This window comes from Athene cunicularia (genome assembly GCF_003259725.1).
Source record: "Athene cunicularia isolate RWA chromosome 17 unlocalized genomic scaffold, athCun1 chr17_part1, whole genome shotgun sequence".
NCBI classification, from domain to species: domain Eukaryota; kingdom Metazoa; phylum Chordata; class Aves; order Strigiformes; family Strigidae; genus Athene; species Athene cunicularia.
The window spans coordinates 10,093,873-10,114,672 of record NW_020799122.1 but is presented as its reverse complement, the minus strand read 5'-3'; the positions used below and the strand labels follow the sequence as shown (position 1 = coordinate 10,114,672).

General features: G+C 44.4%; 1 protein-coding gene across 15 annotated transcripts in view; it reads left to right on the top strand.

Moving 5' to 3' along the window:
• CACNA1B (calcium voltage-gated channel subunit alpha1 B) overlaps positions 1-20,800 on the top strand; it is a 301,534-nt gene that overhangs the window by 111,757 nt on the left and 168,977 nt on the right. For 14 of the 15 annotated variants that reach the window (XM_026860253.1, XM_026860255.1, XM_026860252.1 and 11 more), the window contains exon 5: positions 514-701. In XM_026860253.1, the coding sequence (XP_026716054.1) occupies positions 514-701 (188 nt within the window). The remainder of the gene's footprint in view (positions 1-513; positions 702-20,800) is intronic. The other variant, XM_026860257.1, reaches the window with a different exon arrangement.

The window sequence follows — 20,800 nt, the reverse complement described above, 5'->3', positions numbered from 1 at the left end:
GCACCGGTGACTGAACTTCTGTATGTGGACAATTCTGGGCCTATCCACAAGCAGCTCTTGCTTAAGCCACTGGTGAAGAACTTGCCCTTTTGCTTTAATGTAATACTGCCAATATTTAGCACTTAGCTATGCTGTATGAGGGTGTATCGTTGGCTCACAGTATTTGAAGTATGTACCATTCCCAAGCCCTTGTTTTTACCACAGAATATGTTGGGTTTTTTGTTTTGGTTTGGTTTGGATTTTGGTATTTCTCATACATGATGTTGCTGAACACTGAGGCAAACTATCAATTATAGGCACTTCAGGGATGGCTGTACTCCACCCTGCCTCAAAACCAGCTCTTACAACATAGCAGTATATAAATGATTACATGCGTGTAATGTGTTTTACATGCCCATAGTGGCACAAGGAAGCCTGAAATGTAATATTCACGCAGTGGTGCAAGGAGGATGCAGCGGCACCAGCTTCTTGATTGGCTTCAGTCAGTAACTTTTCTCCCACTGTTCCCTGCAGGTGATGAGGTGGGAGATTTTCCTTGTGGAGAGGAACCTCCTGCCAGGCAGTGCGAGAGTGGGACCACCTGCAGGGAGTACTGGCAAGGGCCCAACTATGGCATCACCAACTTTGACAACATCCTCTTTGCTGTGCTCACCGTCTTCCAGTGCATCACCATGGAGGGATGGACAGACATCCTCTACAATGTGAGTCTGCTGATGGGGCAGTAGGGCTCCTGGCGTGCTGTCATGCGTTACGTTAGTTTGGAAAAGGTTCTGGAAAAAAAGTAATTTAGTTTGTACATTTTCTCCCTATTGATTAGCACCTCACCCTGCTTTTTAGGAGGATTGTTCCTATTTTCTTCAGGCTTGTTCTGCAGGTCCTGTAAGAGCCTTTGAACCACTGTTGGGGCCTGTGGTGGTTTGAGGCTGCAGACTTGCTTACCTGCAACATGATGTCTTGTGCCAGTGTGGTGTTGCCGTGTGTAAGAATTGGTGCATGTCGCTCCAAGACACTGGTATGCTCTGCTGTGGGATGGGTGGATGAGTAGGAGCATGTCCTCACAATGTCCCATAGAAAATTGGTTACCAAATTTCACAATATAGGGTGGAAAAAGCAGTGATTAATCATTATATTTTGTACAAAAATCATTAATATTTTGTACCAAGAGGTTTCTTCTCTTGACTGGGTCTAGCCTCTGTGATCAAATTTGTAATCTACATCAATGAACAGCATCAGCTGGATGTTAGCACCGACATCCAGTACTAGTTTCAGAAATTCCAATACAATTTTACAAATTGTCCGTCACAGCAGCTCAAGGTCAAAACGTCTTGGCCAGTTTTATTATTTCCAGTTTTATAAAGAGTAGGGCAACCTCACCCAATTAGCAACTGAACAACTCTGCTGTCTTTCAGACAGTGTAATGCTATTGTTTGTGTCTATAATTTATACCTACCCTTGTGAGGTGTCCTGTCTTGAGAGGCAAGCACCTAACCCTTGCTAAGAGGCTGGGAATGGAGCCCTTGGGCTGGTTTTCAGCATCTGTATTGTATTTCCTTGCAAAGTGTGACACCTGCTCTTCGGGAGCTGTAAGGGACCCGTGTATCTGTTGCAGACCTGTTCTCCCCAGCTTTGTGATTTTCTTTGATCTTCACATGTTTCTACAGTGTAAAGTGCCATGGTTTTGGTCTGGAGGATAGTCCAGCTGTTTTGCACTTCCATTTTCTATGTAGTAGAGGACTTTATGAAGTACAGGGGCAGGAAGGAGAGAGCAAGTGGTGATGATTACCAATATATATTTGGTTAACAATATACATATGGCTGCTTCTTTTTGTTGACCGTAGAAGCAAGGACAATATGACAACCATGCATAGATTATGTCAATTACCCCACACTGTCCTAGCCAGAAGTGACAATGTGGAAAAATAACTAAAGTAGGCATTAATAATGCCTCCAGACCATTCTACTGGCTGGTGGGGCTACAAAATGTTCAGTTTACTTCATTATAGACTCTAGACCCATGCTGGGCTCTTTTGCAGACCTTCCTGTGAAGGTTTCTGTAGCAACAAGAAAGTATTATTAATATCAACCACTGTAAATTGCAAGGTACAATTCTGCTGTGTTTGAAGCCAGTATATCTGATTTATTATCTTCTTCATTCATTGCTCAGCTCCTTCATTTCTTTCCAGTCTCTGCTCACTCAGAGCAATCTTTAGAAGGGCCCGTTTCCCCACTGTATGCCCTCCCCTTGCCCTGAAACTTCATCCCACTACCAGTTTCTGCCATTCTCATTCAGCAATCCCACCCCTTTCTTCTAATGCCAACTGTTGTAAGAAAAGCCCATTAGTATCCTGGCTGGAATTGATTAATCAATACGTGGTGTCTTAGATCATCTTTTCCCAAACTGCCTTTTGTACCACATGCAAAACCCAGAGCTTACTATTGGGGTATTGATTTTGGGGGCTGCTTTGAAAACTGCTGTAGTATCATTCTAGATAGCCATTAATCTAATTGGAAACAGATGCCTGGGTGAGATGAAGTTGAGTATTTTTTGTGTAATGTCAAGCCTTGTGTAAGGCCTCAGCTTAGGTTTTAACGCTTAGTGGGTTCATGTCTCCGATGGATACCAGGGTCTCTGGACAGTCTGTTTCTTGGATGGAGAGTGAGTGGTGTGTGTCATGCCACAGGAACACTTGGCACATGGTGTTTGTGTAACCAGTGCCATAGCCATCTCTGCCCCCTCCCTTGGCCCTGCCCTGCATGCTGTGTCACCCCCTCCCTGTGCTGCTCTGCTAGCTGAGGAACTGGCTGTGCTTTTGCATGTTAGTAGCTGAGAAAAGATGTGGGTGGAGAATATCCACTCTGTGCAGCCCTTAACTTCTTCACAGCTTCAGTCATCTGCTGTTTTCTGGCCGCTTGGCTTTGTCTTGATTTCTTCTGTGCCCACTCGTAAGTTCAACAAATTTAAAAATGAAACAAAAGCAATGACTGAAAACCCAGCATGGTGGGTGTTTCTGGATGCAGTTGTCACACTGTGCAGAGGTAACGGCAATGCACTCAGTCCGTCCATCCAGCACCAGTCAGTTCAGCAACTGCACGTGAGTGCTGCCTGAATCAGCTGGATCCTCACTGGACCTACACTGGGTTGATATGGGAAGAAGCTGGAAGACGTTGCTTCTTGCATCCAGAATCTGAACGGTGGGGTAAGTGAACATGTGTTGGCGTCCTTCCCCTTGGTTTGTGGAGGACAGAAGCAAGCCATCAAATTCAGGCTCAGACAATGGGTGAGTGTCAGAGGTCATTGCTTGTCCAGAGGGCTTTGATTTACCGTTTGGGTTCTCCACTGCTGAGGAGAATGTTTTTAGCCAGGAAAATTTTGCAGTGGTGGAGCTAGTTTCCCTGCCAGCTGCAGCCTCTGGTCTTCTGAAGGAAACCAGCATTCCCCTGATGCAGGATGCTCGCCAGAGCTGAGCTCTGAACCTGCTTTCAGTGTTTTGCTTAAAGAAGATTTGTAAAAGGCTGTGGGAACACAAGGGGCAAGATGTGGTCTATGTAAACCGTGATTATGCATTGGGTGCTGGGTTTGTGTGTAGTGGGATTTTTGGTATGGGGCGAGGGGGCTACAGCGGTGGCCCCTGTGAGAAGCTTCTCAAAGCTCCCCCGGCTCTAAGTCGGACCCGCCTCTGGCCAAGGTTGAGCCAGTTAGCGACAGTGGCTGAGCCTCTGTGATAATGTATTTAAGGAGGACAACCTGGGAGGAAAAGTGGGAGTTGTGAGGGGATGCCTCTGCAAACACCGAGGTCAGGGGCAGAAGAGGGGTAGGAGGTGAGCTGGAGCAGAGACCCCCCCTGTGTCTGTCTTTTGCCCATAACCATAATGGGTGTCATCCTCCCCATCCTTATCTCAATTCCCGAGCCTTTTGCTTTCACAGAATCATCTAGATTAGAAAAAGCCTTGAAGATCATCTAGTCCAACCATAAATCATTAATTATTTTCTTCTTCGAATCCTTGAGGGGGAAGGGGTGAGCGAGCAGCTCTGTGCTGCTCAGTTGCTCTCTGGGCTGAAACCACAATTAGTAAGAAAAAAGGTTGGTGCTTTTTCTCCCCCTAACTGATAAGAAAGCAGCGAATGCTGCTGTTGCTCGGGCTTAGCAGAGCCCTTCCGTCGCTCCTCCCTTCGTGTGCCCACTGCCACGCGTTGGAGCTGCTGGGGGAGGTTTGTTGCCTTGCTTGCGCAAATCCTCTCCCTCTGTGTTGCTAAAGCGGACAGCCCCACGTGGGCTCCATTCTTGGGGCTGAAATCCCTCTGATGCCAGGCAGTCTAGGACCCAGACCCATTACGGGGAAGTTGAGGTTATGGGCTGCTTCCTTAATGGGCCGTTCATTTCCTCCGGGAAAATGGCAGTGATTGATTGCCCTGCATCAGTAGGGCTTTGTTATTGCTCCTCTTTTTCCTGCTACTGCATTTGAGGCAGGGTATTCAGAAGAGTTAGGTTTTTTACTTTGTAGTGGTGATGACTGTGGTTAGTCACCGGGTGAGATGTGCTTTACTAGTTCAGCATTAATTTAACGAAGAGAGAGAGTTTGCTCTGTCCTGAAAGCAGATTTGAGACTGAAAAGTTGATCTGTGGTGGCATCAGGCAAGCTGAAGGGTTTGGTGTAAAGTGATGTTCAGGAAAGAGGGAGTTTGGCCTTGAGTTTGATGGTTTGGCTCAGGTCTTTCCAACGTGGGAGGTTTGTTGTGAAGGGTTATTCAGTCAGATCCAAAGGAATGAGATGGCCTTATATGTGGTCCAGATACAGCCTTCCTCCGGGTTTAGAGGAAAATAGCATCAAAGGCTGAGATTTGCAGTAACTAATCTACCTTGCAAATATTCACTCCTCCTATGATAACCTGAGGAATTAGGAGGACAGGAAGAATTCAAGTTCAGAAATCTCAGCCCAGTTTTTCCTTGCTGATCCACTGTTTATACTTTCACAGAGTTCCGTTTTAATTACAGCCAATGAAAGCTTTTCTAGCAAGACTTTATCTGGAAGGTGATTTACGCTTGAAGCAAAAAGATTGAATCATCAATTGGGTGAAATGCTTTAAGAATAAGCTGGGTAAAATCTTCTGAATCAGCAATATGATAACATCAGAGCAGTAGAACCAAACAAGCACTTCTGTGAGCTGCAGATTTGTCAGCTGTAGCCTGTTCCTACTCAACAAGGTCCAAGGAGCAACAGGTGATTTGGGAAAGTTGCTGTGTCCTGAGGACAGGGAAGAACCTTTTCTCCAGCAAATGGAGTGTGCTTACCTTCTGCTAAAGGCTTCAGTGTGATCTGGGAATGCATTAAAGTAGTGCAGACAGATCAGAGATCCCTGAAGTATGTGCAGAGCATTTTCTGGACTGTGAAATTAGGGAAAAACCTACCTAGAGCACCAGCTCACTGTGAGCAGCAATGCTTCTCAAGTAGCAAACCTGACTATTTCTTCTGCAGCTGGGACTAGTTTAGTCCCAAGCTGGTCCAGTGACAGGAGTTGTGCCTCTCAGCAGTGTGGACCAGCCCCTGCACTGGGCTGATGCAACCACTCTGCATCCCATTTTGGTGCCGCTGACACTGGCTCTGGGCTCTGTCGCTCAGCGTAGGCACTTTCTGCAGTAATTAATGTTCACCTGGAGCATCACACGGGGGGGGGGGGACGTGACCACTTTGCTTGTGCTTGAGGGAGCCATTACTGAGGTAAGTGGTAACCGGTGATCAGATTGTCTCTTGGAATCATTATGTAAATTTATTCATTAGTTCCCATAAAGTATTTTAATATGCTAAGTATTAGCACGCTGCACTTGTTATCATGCTTTAAGCATAGCTGTCTGACAGTAATCAGTGGCTGCTGGAGCTTGAGGATGCTGAGGGAGGAGAATATTTCCAAGTTCTTGGCAAACTAAGTTGCAGAGTCTGGGTAAAGAAAACTGAGGCTGCGTATTGGGGACAGATACAGAGGTGGGAGGAAATAATGCAAATGCTCAGCAAGAGAAACTGCGGTGCCCTGGGATCGGAGTCTCTCTGAGTCCTGATCTTCCTCAGATCTAGTTTTCAAATTCAACAATGGTATTTTAGATCATCTTGTTTATATTCCTAGTGTTTGTGAATGACTGTGATTCATCTATTGCATATTGCTCATATAGGCTTTTTGGAGGCGTAAAACTTTTTTTAAAGAGTCAATAGTGTAACTCCTGGTTTCCTTTTCTATAGCAGTATTTCTCAGTTCTTCCCATGCAAGGACCTTATTGTCTATTGTGAAACACTCGCCTGCCTTCAATCCTGATTGCTGTGGGCAGCTCACCTTGTTTTACAAAGTCTGAAGTCTTGTCCCTGACCATGAATCCCCAATTAAAAAAAATTCTTTTACTATGCTAAGTAAGAGCATTCAGTACAAAACCTGTAATCAGAGAAGAGACACACTGGTAGTCTTCAGTGAGATAGCTAGGGCAGACCTAGCACTGTAGCTGTGGTTAGCTTGGAGTGCAATGCTTTTCATTGTAAGTGGATTAGGAAGGTTTCTGAGCTCCTTGCTGTGGTTGTTACAGAGCCAGCACTGTTTGAGCTATCTGGTCTCTAACCCCCGTGAGGTGCAGTCTTGCCTTTGCAATGGAGGTGCATGATGGGCTTCCAAGGAGCTGAGGACTGTGGTATGTGGTCTCAGTTCACCTACAGAAAATCACGGGTCAGACCTGCACCATCTGAAGTTGGCAGAAGTCTTGATGCTGACTTTCAAAGAGCTGGGTTTTCACCTTTTATCTTTTCTGTACAGGAGTTCAAAGCTACATGGTGGAATTTGCTTTGCAAAATAGGGACTCCTTGCAGGGAAGGAGAAATGTCAAAGTATACACTCGCTCTCTTTTGATCTTAATGGCAAGAGATTTTCATGTTTCTTCTATTTTCTACTGACAAATATTAGTATCCGGTGGGTATTTCAAGGCTGTGGACTGGGCCCAACCTAATATGCTTGTAAGTAGGAATGAACAGTTCAAATAAAATGTAAGTCTATCCTAAATTGAATCCCAGCTAGAACTTTACCCGCACTGAATTTACAATAGCTTATGATTCACTTGGTATTTTTCATTTCCCTTTGTGTCTTTGAATTTCTTGATTCCTATAAAGACACAGAAATGGAAGGTTGGGATATAATTGTTCCGTTTCCAGCCCGACAGAAATGTTTTTGTTGGTGGGATGGTGGATGTGTAGGAGATTGTAGGGTCAGAAGAGAATCTGATCCAGTTGTTTGGAGGGCTCACCTATGCCTTTCTGGGGGCATTTATCTATAAAGATCGAACCACTGACATTTGGCCTTCATCAGTCACAACTGTGAGTTGAGGAGTCAAAGGTGATGTTCCTCAGGAAGAGTTTGGATGTGACTAGCACTGGCTGCCTGGACCATGAGATAGTTTCCTGTGTAAAACCCTCCAGGAAGGTGGTAGAAGTGTGCAGGTGAATGTGTGACAGAAAGCAGAAGGGAAATAACATAAAGCAGCATTCCCTCATATTGGAGACTTGGATTTCCTCTTGGCTTGCTGCCAGCCTGTGAGATTCCTTTGGGGCTCAAGAGCCCCCGCACTTTCAAGCACCTCAAATTTGCAAGTTATAGCTTAAAGGTGACTTAAGTGGCTTTTTGCTGGCCCTTTGCCCATGATTATGGTTTCCTGTGAGGTTATGCACTTGGCTTTCCTAATTGTGACTGTCACGCCTACTTTGATATAGCAGTAAATGCAGTAGTAAGGCCTGTGGGACTCTGCGAAGGTGGCTTTGAAATTGCTCTTTTCTCCTAGTACACCCAGTGTGGTGTTGTCTGCTGTCTGTTAGAAGTGACCTGAAACCAGTTCACCTGAGAACAAATCCATAATTGCTATATACTGAGGTGGATGAGAATAAATGAGGTTTTGTTTACGGTGATATTTGTGTGTCCTGGAGCTGTCAGCCTGCAGTGTTAGTGGCTGAGGGGGGTTATGATGGGTTCAGTATTCTGTGATTACTCTTTGTGCATGTGTGTGTGTATCTGTGCTCTTTGTTCTGAATTAACATATTGAGGAACAAAACTGTTTAGACAGCAAAAGTGTGAGCAGACAGGAGAAGGGAAGGAAAACTGGCTGAAGTACTTTCCTTACATTATGTTAGCAGGAAGAGTAAGCACAAGGAAATGTTTTGTTTTGCCACTCTGAATCACACAAATCACATTTCTCATCGGGTTTCTTGCTTTTACACTGCACTCTTTGCTGTGTCCAAGGGGCAAGCTTTGCTCCAGTTGAATGTGGGGTGTCAGGACCCAGAGCTGGAGGAGCGCTGGAGGAGCGCAGGACCAGCAAAACAGACCAGGGGACTGATGCCACACTTGGCATTAACACCTGCACAAGAACAGCATGAAAGCAAGGGTGCTTTTCTTTCACTTAGACTTTATGATGTTGTGTTGCTTGGGCTGACATGCTCTCTGGGAACACAGCATGTGGCCAGGCCCTCAAGATTTACCTGCATCTTCAAAGAGGTAGACACAGCCCTGTTGGAGATCTAATAATGCAGCACACTGTGAGCAGTGAGGAGCAAACAGATGAAAAAAATTAACAATGATAAAGCAAGCAGTGCTTAGAGGTGTGTGAAGAAATGTGCCACCACAGTTCTCTTTGTAGCAAAGAGCCTGTTCTGACTCCTCAGTGTTTTAGAGCATCTCAAAGCCAAGAGCACACAGCATTTGCCTAACAGATGGGTTACATATATAGAGCAGAATTTCCCATAGCCCTGGCTTGGGGAGAGATTACCCTTGGGACCTGATGTTCACCAGTGCTGAACTTCTCTTGTCATTGTGCATTTGCTTTTGGAAATGCAGAGTGCTGAGGGAGATGCCTGGGACCAGGCGCTATGCTACGGAGCCAGCAGTGCACGTGTAATGTGCTGGTGTCGTGCACTCATGATGGAGATGGGAGCTGAGCTCCTGTGCCGTGCTAAGGTGCTGCATGGATGTAATCATGCTCTTTCTCCCTGCAGTTTCAGAAAGAAGAGAAAATCCCCTCATGTTAGTGTTAAATTACATTCACTGTTGAGTTAGGATGACTTTAATTTGCTAATAAGAATCAGCCATCTTACATGCACACACAAAGGTGACAGATAATTCCCAGTCTCCTGCTGCTGCTGTGGGGCTGATGTTGATTTCTTGTGTTTCAGTGTCTCCAATCACTTAGAGGAAAGTTGGGCAGCAATTGGGAGCAGGCAGCCAAAAGCTCTGAGTGCAGGATCCGTGCAAGAGTGAGTAGCTGGGGGAGAAGAAGGGAAGAGCCTACACTGTGGTTTGGTGCTTTTGCAGAACCGGTACTGGAAGTCTGAAGAAGGCAGGGACTGACTTAGGGGTGGCCAAGCCCTTGCAAGAAAAGCCCAGAACACATCAGTGAAGTTATTAACTTGAGCATGTTAGAAATTCTGGCTGGAGCCTTGCCATGTGTGAAACCCCAGCAGAGAGCCTGCTCTGTGACCTGTGCATTGCCCATGTCCCATTTATACCTCTTCCAGGGTCCTGATTGGGTTGATGTGTCGACCTTCTTCCAGCTGGTTATAGAGGTGTGAATTTCACCCTTGTTTCTTGCCATTTTTAAACTCTGATCCATCCCATTATGTTGTTACAACATGTGTTTTGCTTGAGTGGCAGGAAGGTTTATTGTTATGTAAAAAAAAAAAAAAAAAAAAGTCTTTTAGGTCAAAGTTCATTCATTTAAATTATTATCACTTGTGCATGACAGTCATCTCATTCTCAGCATCTTTCCCAGGTTTCAAAAAATTCTTGTATAAACAGACTCACCTACCACCTGTGCCCTCCTGCCAGGCAGAAACCTAGTGGCATAAAAATAACTAATCTTCTCTGTGACTCAAAACCCTCCCTAGGGCTCCACATCCAAACTGTCCTAAGCATCTTCCTCTTGAGCAGAAGGTGGACTAGATTTCTCATCTCCTGTTTCCCCAGAGAGAAGCCACACACCAGGCTTTGGAGTAACAGATTTGCTACTAATAAGACCTTGTCAGATATATGTAGTGTATCAGTATAATAAATTGGCATGTTCATCAGCAGACTTGTAGTTCAGCTGAAAAATCCCTTGGAGATAACTGAACAAGCAGCACAAGTTTCCCGTCTATCTGAAATGCTCTGCTGGCCCCTGTGAGAGAAAAACACATGGTAAATGAAGGAATCTGTGTAACTGATGGATCCTGAGTGGAATGATGAGCTGTCAGTAAAACAATCTTATACCAGTCTAAATTCTGCCTTGGCTGATATTCATTTATTCATGCTTTCCTCCTGATTTTGGAGGCCACTGGGCTTGTTTGGTGAAGGGCTGAACTCCCAGATTTTTTAGGGCTGCGGTGTTACTGCATGGCAGGCTTTGCACACTTCCTCATCTGGAAGGTTTTGCAGAAATCCAGAGATATTGTAAGGGAGAATGTGGAGCATGTCTAAGACTAAAATGGCTTTGAATTATTTAGATGCCAAGATGGGTGTGATGCATGTCTCTGACCATGCCTGGGTCTCCATTTGTCTGGAAGCACAGACTGTCTGACCCTGTACCCGTGTAGACATTCCCTCTAAGGCTAAAAGGATTGGAACATTTCAGCCCTGATACAGCAAATTACCCTGTTCAGAAAAGTACTTAAGCAAATGTGTAAAGCTGAGCAAGAGTTTTAAGTGCCTTGTTGAATCTTCTGCATTTTATTTAATGTCTCAGTGAAGGTATATTCAAAATGAGTGTGGGGTGGCCACCCTCAGGTTTAATAGGAGTCATTTAAAGACCTAAGGCAAGAGAGTGACATATATCATACAAACTTAAAGAGCCGCTTCAACAGAGCAATTGCTCTCTGAAAAGAAATGAAAACCTCTCCAAACAACAGCTTAATCATCAGTGCTTGCCAAGAAGTGAAAACTCCAGCTGAAGAAATTCACTTGCAGCTTGACAACATTATAGCACTGAGGGTACAAACAGCTCTCTTACATGCCCAACAATTGCTTTCCTACACAGGATGAAAAAGGCAGCTGCATGCTTTCAGAAGTATACTGGTTTGCTTATGCCATGACTGCTGCATCTGTGGTTGGAGTGGAAGAGAATAATGGAATGCTTCTAAGAAAACCAAAAATGAAGAGTTTATTTGCTCTTGTAGTTCCTACAGCAACTCAAAATACATGTGGCTGGGTTGTCCAACAGAAGAGGCTGTCTGTGCGTGGGCTCTAGGAGAAAGTCTCTGCGCTTTGATCTACAGACCACGTGCCCTGGGATACAGGACAGGGACAAAGGCAGGCTGCTAACGGGTACAATGCTGGTGTGTCGGTGTGGCCTTGTGTCTGGGCGACTTGGTGGTGGGACAAGCAGGATGCTTGGTGTGTGGGTGCAAGGCATCTCAGGGGGTGCTGGGCTTAGGGAACTTCAGAGATGGGTGCTATCAGGGCTGTTTGCCGTGGTGTGTCAGCAGTAGTCAAGACAGGGAACGGTCTGCTGGGGTAGAGGTCATCTGTGGTCAATCTGTTGCATATGCCATGAGGGTGCTACAGCAAGGTGCGAGTTGAAGCTGCTTTTTGGAGGAAGGTGCCATCATTCTCCTTTGCGCATCTTCAGAGTCAGCACTGGTGACATTCAAGCCTCCTTCCTTCCTTTTATAGAATCATAGAACATTTTGGATTGGAAGGGACCTTTTAAAGATCATCTAATGCAACCCCCCTGCAGCGAGCAGGGACACCTTCAACTAGATCAAGGTGCTTGGAGTCCCACCCAACCTGACCTTGAATGTTACCACCTCTCTGGGCAATTTGTTGGTTTTCTTCCAACAGATAAAATTCCCAGTGCTATAGAGACTTTCAAATGGAAAAATTTTAATTCAGATGTTTTTTAGCAACATTTTCTTCTCCTTTCTTGTGTTCTTTGTGCCAAAATCCAGCAAATGTTCTGTGAATCTCTTGCAGGAGCAAAATTGCCCAGTAACTGTGCAAAGCAGGATAACTGCTCATGAAACCAGAGAAACTCTAAATCAAAGTTGCCATACCTACTGGTGTCCAGGCTGAAAAGTCATGCTAAAGTGAGAGAGTTCATCTCCATGGGTTTGTATCCATGTAAGAGCTCAGCGTACAGCCCAAGCAGCTGGCGAACTTGCCTTGACTATTAGGGTGGAAGCACCAGTTGTCATTTAACTGAATTAAGCATATTTTCTCCTTTGTGAACAGAGAAGCAGGTAAATTTGGAGCAATTTGTGCAGAGCTTGTGGTTCTGCAGCAATGCTGGTACCAGCTGTAGAGCTCACTGGCCAGAGGTCAGCTCCTCACAGGGTCAGGGAGTGATCACAGACACCGACCGCTGCACGGTGAAACCTTCCAGTAGTGGAGACCAGCACTTGCACAGCTGCTCCATAGAGCATGGGACAAAGCCCAGAGAAAAAAATTGGATAGTTCCCATTTTTTTAAGGAGATGTTTCCTAAACAGGGCAGGTGTAATTTGAAGCATTCGATACTGCGTTTCAATAATGGTTGAGTTACCAGCTCAGCAACACAACAACAACAACAACAAAATCTGGGTGTATCTGCTTATTTTAGGGTTAGTTTGTTATTAGCATGGTCTGTGGTAAAACCCTTCTGTTGTTCGGCAGCATGCCCATCAGCGAAGGCACCTGGAATATGGAGAGGAGAAGGTCTGGGCCAGTCTCATAGTTTTCTGCAGACTTAATGAATTTACACTATAATAAATATTTTCACACTTAAATTTTGAATTTCAGAGACAGTTTTCATTCAAATTTGGCAAGGCTTGTGGTTAAGATTTTTTTTTTCTGTAGCAGACAGTCCTTTTCTATTTAAAATGTCTTCATAAAACCTTGTGAAACATCTTTAGATGGAGCTGAGAGGCTCATGACTAACTGTTTTTTGTTTTGTCTGAAACAGGAAAATGGTAGTGATAAACCAGCTTTGGACTCTTGTCCTGGGAAGTAGGGTTTGCACTGACAAAGGACTGTTGGACTTGGGGGCTTTGCTGTGCTCTGATGTTTGTGTGACTGAGCTCTCAGCTCTGCCTAAGTTCTGTGAGCTGTAGATAGATCTACAAGGGTATTTGCTGCTTATAATTAGCTAGAGAGAAGCTGTACTGCTGGAGGTAGTCTCATTAGAAGACAAATGAGAAGGTAGCCAAGCCTAAATATGTTGCTACTCTGCTCCATCCCAATCCTCTGCTGAAGAATGCACGCATGTAATAGCCTATTGTTACAATTTTATGCAATGGAATCAAGATTTTAATTCATTTAAATGGTTTTCTACTGTTGAAAATTTCTTGGGCAGCTTTTGGTGGCAATGTTTAGAGGGAAGGTCTGGAAAAATCTAGATCTGCATTTGCGATAATGAGGAAGCCTGTCCATCATTCTTAGGACTGTTGTTATCTACAGTGATTTTGGGCATTGACCCACAATTTCCTATGTTCAAAGACAGAAAGTGATTGTTTATTGGATTGTTTCGTTGTCCTGGGAATTGGGCTGTGACTGGCTCTGTCTTGCTGATTTAGGGGCTGCTGAGTAGGAGGAAAAATTTATCCTGCATCTACTCACGAGACCAACAAAAACTAAGTTTTGGTCCGAATACATCCTTATGCTTATCTATTCATCACATGTATCCATGAGCAACCAAACTGAACAGAGCTCTAAATACATGTGTCTGTGTGTATACATAAGTGTGTGTACTTCTTCCCTCCTTATGACTTTAGGAGTACATCTGAAGACAGCTTTGCCTCTTCAGTGAAAGATAGAAACTACATGAAGCCTTGTTGGTTGGCTTTGCAGTATAAGAAAAAACATCAAGGGAGCACTGAATTTATTCTGAGTGTAACTTAACTTACACATGAATCTTCTCAAGCAATGAATGCATGGAAAGCACTCTTGCTTTCCAAGAATTTCAAACTTAAAAGCAATTCCTGTTTTTCAAGGAGCAACTCTTCCTAGAACTCTGCACAACTCAACCCCAACAGTGTCTGTGCTAACCTTATATGGGGACCTGGCAATGCTCTCTCCCCCTTCTCAGAAAACAGAACTTGGTTGCATGCTCAGAGAAAAGAAACTTGAAGATAATTATATGAGGCACTTGTGGTGTTGGTCTGAATCAGAGTATCTTGGAGTTTTGCTGGATTGGCTGCTCCCTTAGCATCTCAGTTTGAGTCATATTTAGGTGAAACTGTTTTAATTACTTGGTCTTATTCGCAATTTGGCTTTTAGATTTAGGTTGAATGTTGAATGCAGATAGGAGAGGTTTGCTCTTTGTTAGACATTGCTTTTGAGGACATTGAGATGAATGGGTCTGGCTTGGTGTGGATGCCTCCTTGGCCCTGCTGGGTGACCTGTGGGCTGAGCACCATGGTCATCAGCAAGGCAGCGCCTTGGTCTGCTGTCACAGCTTTACTCCTCGCCAAACAAAAGGGTTTGGGGTTGCAGGTAGCCCATGGGGATACATTTGGGTGCCTCAGGTTACAGTTTTGGTCTTTCTGGGCTCTGCTCATCATTGTGCCATTAATTTGCTGTGTGACCTTGCAGAAGGTGCTCACTTACATACAAAGCATGTTCCAGACAACTTCAGTGCCATAACTTGCCCAGTGGGTTTCACAGGGTGGTTGTATGGTTGCTGGGTTAATGCTTTCTCCTGAGTACCTCCACCATAGGTCTGACCTTCCTTATCCTGAATATGCATTACCTGTTGCCAGTAGGAATAAGCTAGACAGAGTTCAAGTTCATAATTAAAGTCCACAGCTGTTTAAAAATAAAAGAAAGGGGAGGAGAGATTACAAAAAAAGATTTTAAAAAAAATTGGTAGGGTCCCTTGGCCAGCCTGTAATTTCTGACTGTGAAAGAGCTTTCACAGTGCCAGGCAGGCATGCTCATGAATAAAGCAACTGAGTGAGTCCACACTAGCTGGGGAAAAAAAAAGAGACTTTTTTTTATCAAGAATCCAAGAAATATTTACGTATTGATTTATTGCTGCCATAAGCCTTCAGATCAATTCATAAAACATCAGCATTTTTGCTTTTTCAGTCTCCCTAGCTCTGTAAGGCTGGAGAAGGGGAGAAATAAAGGGAAGGATTTACTTCTATTTAAACTTGGCTGAATTAAGATTATTACTGCATGCAATTATTATAGTTAAAGCATGTTCATACATGGCCAGCAGTATTGTAGCAAAATTAAAATACTGCCAGCTTCTAGGATTTTACTGAGAGTCTTCTGGTATTTGGGTTGATTTTTATGCATTTGGATGCTTTCCTCTGAAAGAGCAGCTCCTGGATTTATGTGCTTGAGAGAATTATAGCTCCCTTCCTCTCTTATTTGGGACTTTAACTATTGTCACTGAATAGAAAAGTTAGAAATTTTGAATCCTAAAGTATCAAAACCCGAAGAGCTAATTATCTATGTGTATATGTTGGGCTTTTTTTCTTTTTTTAAACAATGATCTCCTCTGCTTGAGGCTTCCACATGGATTTCCTGCCCCATAGAAAATGTTTGGAGCTTTGCCCTCTTGTTTGATGTTGTGAAAACATCTGTCTCTTGAGCTGCTTTTCCCTCTGTTTTTACTGCCCGCTATGTGAAATGGATTTCTCTCCCTGGAACAGAGGGTGCACATCGTTGTGGTTTGTGATGGGGGTAGGTGGGCTTCACCTTTGGTTTAAGGTACCTGTATGTCCACTGGGGAAGCATAAGTTACAGGTATCACACTTGTTGCCTGAGTGTTGTGTGTTTAATTTTCAAATGTGCTGTGGCTGTTTTGGGACCTCCGGGTGTCAGGGCAGCCCTGAAGGGTGCGGGGACAATCAGGGGAGAGGGGTAGCTCTGGGACTGATGGAAACAGCAAGGCTGTGTCAGGGCAGGGGATCACCAGCCCTAGGGAGAAGCAGCAAGATCTGCATTATCATCTCCGCAGCGCACTGGCTTAGTCTGGAAAATAGTCGTTTCTCTGGCAGGACATCGGGCAGAAGCCCCTCAGAGCCATGCTGCTGCAGGGTAGGGTGGGCACTGCTGCCTGATGTGAAGGCATGGGGCAGGCAGGACTGTGACAGCGTTTCCTGCTTTAGGTATGTTTAGAACAGGAAAAAAAGCACCTTTACCAATTATTGTGGCTGGTGTGATATTAAAGCCAGTGGCAGTAAGACAGTGGCTTCCAAGAATATAAAGTGATAAATGAATACGGTTATGTTTTCAGGGTGATTTTCTGGAATCGAACTAACCCTTCTTGCCTTCTGCTCAGGTATGAGTTGCTGGTGCACTGTGGCTGCTGCCTTTTTGATGCTTCTGTCCTGGACAGGCGCTCATGCAGTGTCCAACACCACCAGCAAAGGAATGCTTTATCTTTAGCACCCCACGCTTGTTACAGATTCGGCTGGACTCTTGGTCCAAGGGGACAAGAGCTAATGCCAGTCCTGGTGTCTCACCCCTTACCCACAGCTGGTGCTGCCAAGGCTTTCAGAGTCTGCGGTAGAGGTCGGTTGCATGTTCTCTCAGGCCAGGAGTAGTTTTCTTTTTGTTTGCAGGATGTGAAATACTCTGGATTTGATTTTGATCCTGGTAGTGAACAGCTCTGTGTTCTGCTCCTCTAAACAGCAAGTGGCTGTGGGGCTGGATACAAGTGACTTCTCTTTGGGGGCAGAAGGTTTATCTTTGTTTCAAAACATTGTCAAACTTAGTGTTGTGAGACTCAAAGGATTTTCAGATATTTTTCATCTGAGGCCCACTTGCAAACCAGGAGTTATGGATGGATCTGAGGAGTAACTGGGGGATTTGAACAAGGTGGATTGCTATTACAGCAGTGGACTGACCTGAAGGTAAAAAGAAAGAAAGAATGAAAAGTAAAAAGAAAGAGTGAAGAAGAGAAAAGACCTTCTCAGGAATACTGATTTGAGTGTAAATGGACAAGGAGCTTAGAGCGCCTCTTCCCAGAGAGTTCAATTTGAGCAGGTGTTAAACCCAAGACTTGATTGCCTTTGGCCAAGGTTTGATGTGAAAAGGAGTCTGGAGGCCAGTGGGTTCTCTGAATGCTTTTCTTACAATGGCTGGCCCTTGAGACAACAGGTAACCCATCCCAAAGGGCCCCCAGAAGACACATCCTCTGCCATTAAATCCTTCCTAGTGTCCAAAACACACTCAGGACCTACCACAAAGACCCACGAGGCACAATTGTAACATGGTCTAGGAGGAGATCAGGAAATCCTCCAGTCTTGCGTTGTAAGCTGGACCTCATATGGACCTGAGGGCTTCCTGAGATCCTGTCTATCCCATGGCCACATATGGAAATCTCCAGCTAAAGAGTTTTCCTCAAAGCAAGCATAAACAGATTAAAACCACAAGAAGCACAGTGTTTAAGCCCAACTCCAAATTTCCCTGGATCTTGCTGGGCTGGGGCTCTTCCATTTTGATTCACCCTCTCTACATACAAGGGCACCTGCTCTGAATGCCCTGAACCCACTGATCCCAGATAGAGGTATGCTCAAGAGGAGTATTTGAACCCTAAACCAACCCTGTCTTGCTGTACATGATGTGTGGGAGTGTGATTTGGACTGACCACTAATTTAATTAACCAACCCAGTTTAGTTTTATCCTTCACACAGATGAGCACACCAGGCAGGTGCTCTGTCATCTCCCTCCCGTGGGTGGTACAACCCCTGAGCATCAATTGGAAATGCACCTTTCTGCCAATTTAATTTTGCTCTGATGGGTCAATCACCAGCACTCCCCCATGCCCGGCTGTCATGTCCCTGCAGAGCTGCAACACCAGATGCTCTGTGCAAATGGACTGTAACATCTGAAAGTCAGTAACGAAAGTTATTGGACTGACTTTGTGCCAAGACTGTATTTCATCTGGAACTGGGGATAAAAAAAAGACTTTTCCGCAGATTCTGGTATTTTGTGTAAGACAGCACATTGGGTCAGGACTTGAGAGATGGGACTTCTCTTGCTGGTCTGGTGGGAAATGTGGAAGCAGCTGTCCTTTCACCTGTAAAGCTGGAGATATCAATAGAGACCTCCTTAGTGCAGGGCTTGGTGGTGTTTCTGGGTGAAAAAGGCTACATAAGACTTAAAAGATGAGAACCTTTAAAAAAAAAATTTATTTTGTCTTCTGTTTTCAGTTGATCCAAAGAGATGCAGGATAAAAGGTAGGAAAAAAATAACAGTTTTGGAAAGCAATAAATTTTAATAATTTTTTAGTAACTAAGTGGAGTAGAGAAAAAATATTTCATAGATTCACTGAATTAGATGTTAAGGTATTAATTTCTCAGGGAGGTGAGGAAGATGCAGTTGTTCTCAGCTCTTCCCAGAATGTTATTGATGAGAGACTGAGGCCCCTTCATTATCTCCTAGAACCCTGGACTTATTTCTGAAGGTTGCAATATTTTAAGAAGTTTACACAAATCCCTCCAGTCCCTTATTGTGGTCATCTCTGCTTAAAATAAAACCTGAAAATACATCAAAGCTATTCAGTGTCCTGCTAGATTTTAGGCTTGAGATTATCTTTTTTAGGGGGAAGCCAATTGTCTCATGCTCTAATCTGACAAATACACTGGCTAGACTCCACCGGGTTGGATTTGGGGTCAGAAGTCTTTTCTCCAGGGCTTTCAGCAGGATGGGGTCAGACTTTCCAACAGGGATTTTTGTTTACAAATACAGTGCAAGCAATAATGAGAATTTCTGAATTAGAATAGGCAAAGTTTATGCTTGACAACAGGTGTGGGTTCAGGGACTTCAGATGTGAGTTACATTTGGATTTGAACTTATTCATATGAAGCCTCTATACCTCATTCTCCCATCTGTGGAGGCACTTTGCACTTTCCAAAAGGGAAGATTGACACTTTGGGATACTATCGTAATGTGGACTATGTAGTGTCCCAGAGAAGTGACTGGTTTAAATGCCATTTGAGTCTGTGACTATTTTGTGAATAGAGTAGGTCATCATTGTTTCCGTAGATTGAACTCAGAATGTTTTTTCTCAGCAAATTTGGGTTTTCTGCACTTACACCTTTTTGTGCAAGGTCCATCTGTCTCTGATGAAGAACTCAGCGGGAGTTAATGCCTAGAGAAAATGTGCTAGGTAAGGCAGGGCTCCATGTGCTCATTCTACATGCTTTTAATATTTTGGGGTTTGTTCTTGGTAATTTCTGTGTTCACCTAATCTCAAGAATAGAAGCACATATAAACCAACCATAAATAGCATCTCTAATTAACAGAAGTAGCGAGGAGTGAATTGTGAAAAATCAGATGAAGGATAAATAAAATTCATCTATTGAAGACAGCTGAGAGTTTTCCTCCATGCAAAAGCACTTACTGAAGGGAAGATTATGCTTCAATTGCCCCAAATAAGTCAAGCTCTGCTATAGATTAGATTAAAGTGAGTAAACTCTAGGTGTATTATACATTTTGATTAAAAACATAGTAAACAGCTAATGGTCTGTGGTGTTTCAGCTTTGGCTGTATCTGTCAAATTAGATCCCTTCTTTATAGAACCCCACTCTAGAAGCATTTTCAAAGAATTACATGTTAACCCATCAGCTGTTGTTTTTTCACATTGATGGACGATGTGCTGAGCAAAGTGATGGCAGAATTTCTTCCTGGGAGATCTGGAGCAATCGCCTCAGGGTTGCTACTCCTGTCAAAAGTGACTGAAAGAAGAAACTTGTGTAAGCAGCAGAATGGGTCCTTGTTCAGAGCAAAGAGGGTTGTTTTGTTGCTCTACTGGTAAAGAGGACCAACTAAGTCTGAATGGGTTAGAACAGCTTGAGAGCCCAAAGCAGCATCTTTTCACAGCCAGGGAACCCTAGCTGGAGATTTGCCAGCAGGACCAGCCTAGATCTTGTCATTTGGGTTCATGCTGGTACATGGTGGGATGGTCTGTGACCATGCTTCTGTAGATGCTGTTCTTGAGGTCTCATTTAAAGCTCTGAAGACAATAGAAAAACACCTATAAAGGCATTTTGGTTGCCTTTAGGCACTGGCAGAGGTGCTCTGGTGAAGGCTGCTGTACAGCTACTCTCTTTGAGAGGTGCCTGCCACCCATAGCAGTAGCAGAAGGGAATTTGACCCTGAGCCATGAGCTTGGAGTGTGTTTCCTTAGCTCCAGCTATGAGCAGGAGTGAGTTTGCATCGTGGTGACAGCACCCACAGAGGTGCAGGTGCTGAAGGGGGTCTGCTGTGCAGGGTCAGTCCCTGCTGCATGGGCAGTGCCCAGCAGCTGACCTGCACTGACATCCTACCCTGTGCAGCAGCAGCAGTCTGTATCATTTGGACAGGAAGTCTGTATAATTTATATTAATTACAGGCTTACCATAAAGTCAGTGTGTTCACATATGGGTCAGTGGTGATAGAGGTCACCTGGTGTAGCCTTGCATGTGGACATCCCTGAGCTCTTCCTTCCAGTACAGGAATAAGGGGACTGCAAGTGGAGACAGGGATGATGTGGGGAGGAGGGTAAAGAGACTGATGGTCTTTTGATCAGAAACACAGAAATCAAGATCGGCAATGTGAGACTTTTTGCTTAGATTCATTGCAGCACAACAGTCTCCAATCAGGGTGTCCAGTCTCTGACATGTACCGCACAGCATTTTCCTATGGCAGAGGTCGTTGTCATTCTACTGGTTTTGTGTTGCCCAAGAGGATTTAATCAGATTCAGTGGTGTACGAATAAGTTATTAAAGCACGTACTATCACTGCCTGGCTCCCTTGGTCCTTGGCATGTGCTGAATGGGGTTGTGGGCAGTGCAGTCTTCTGTTTGCACCAGCTAGGAAAAGCTGTCAGCTTTGGATTGCG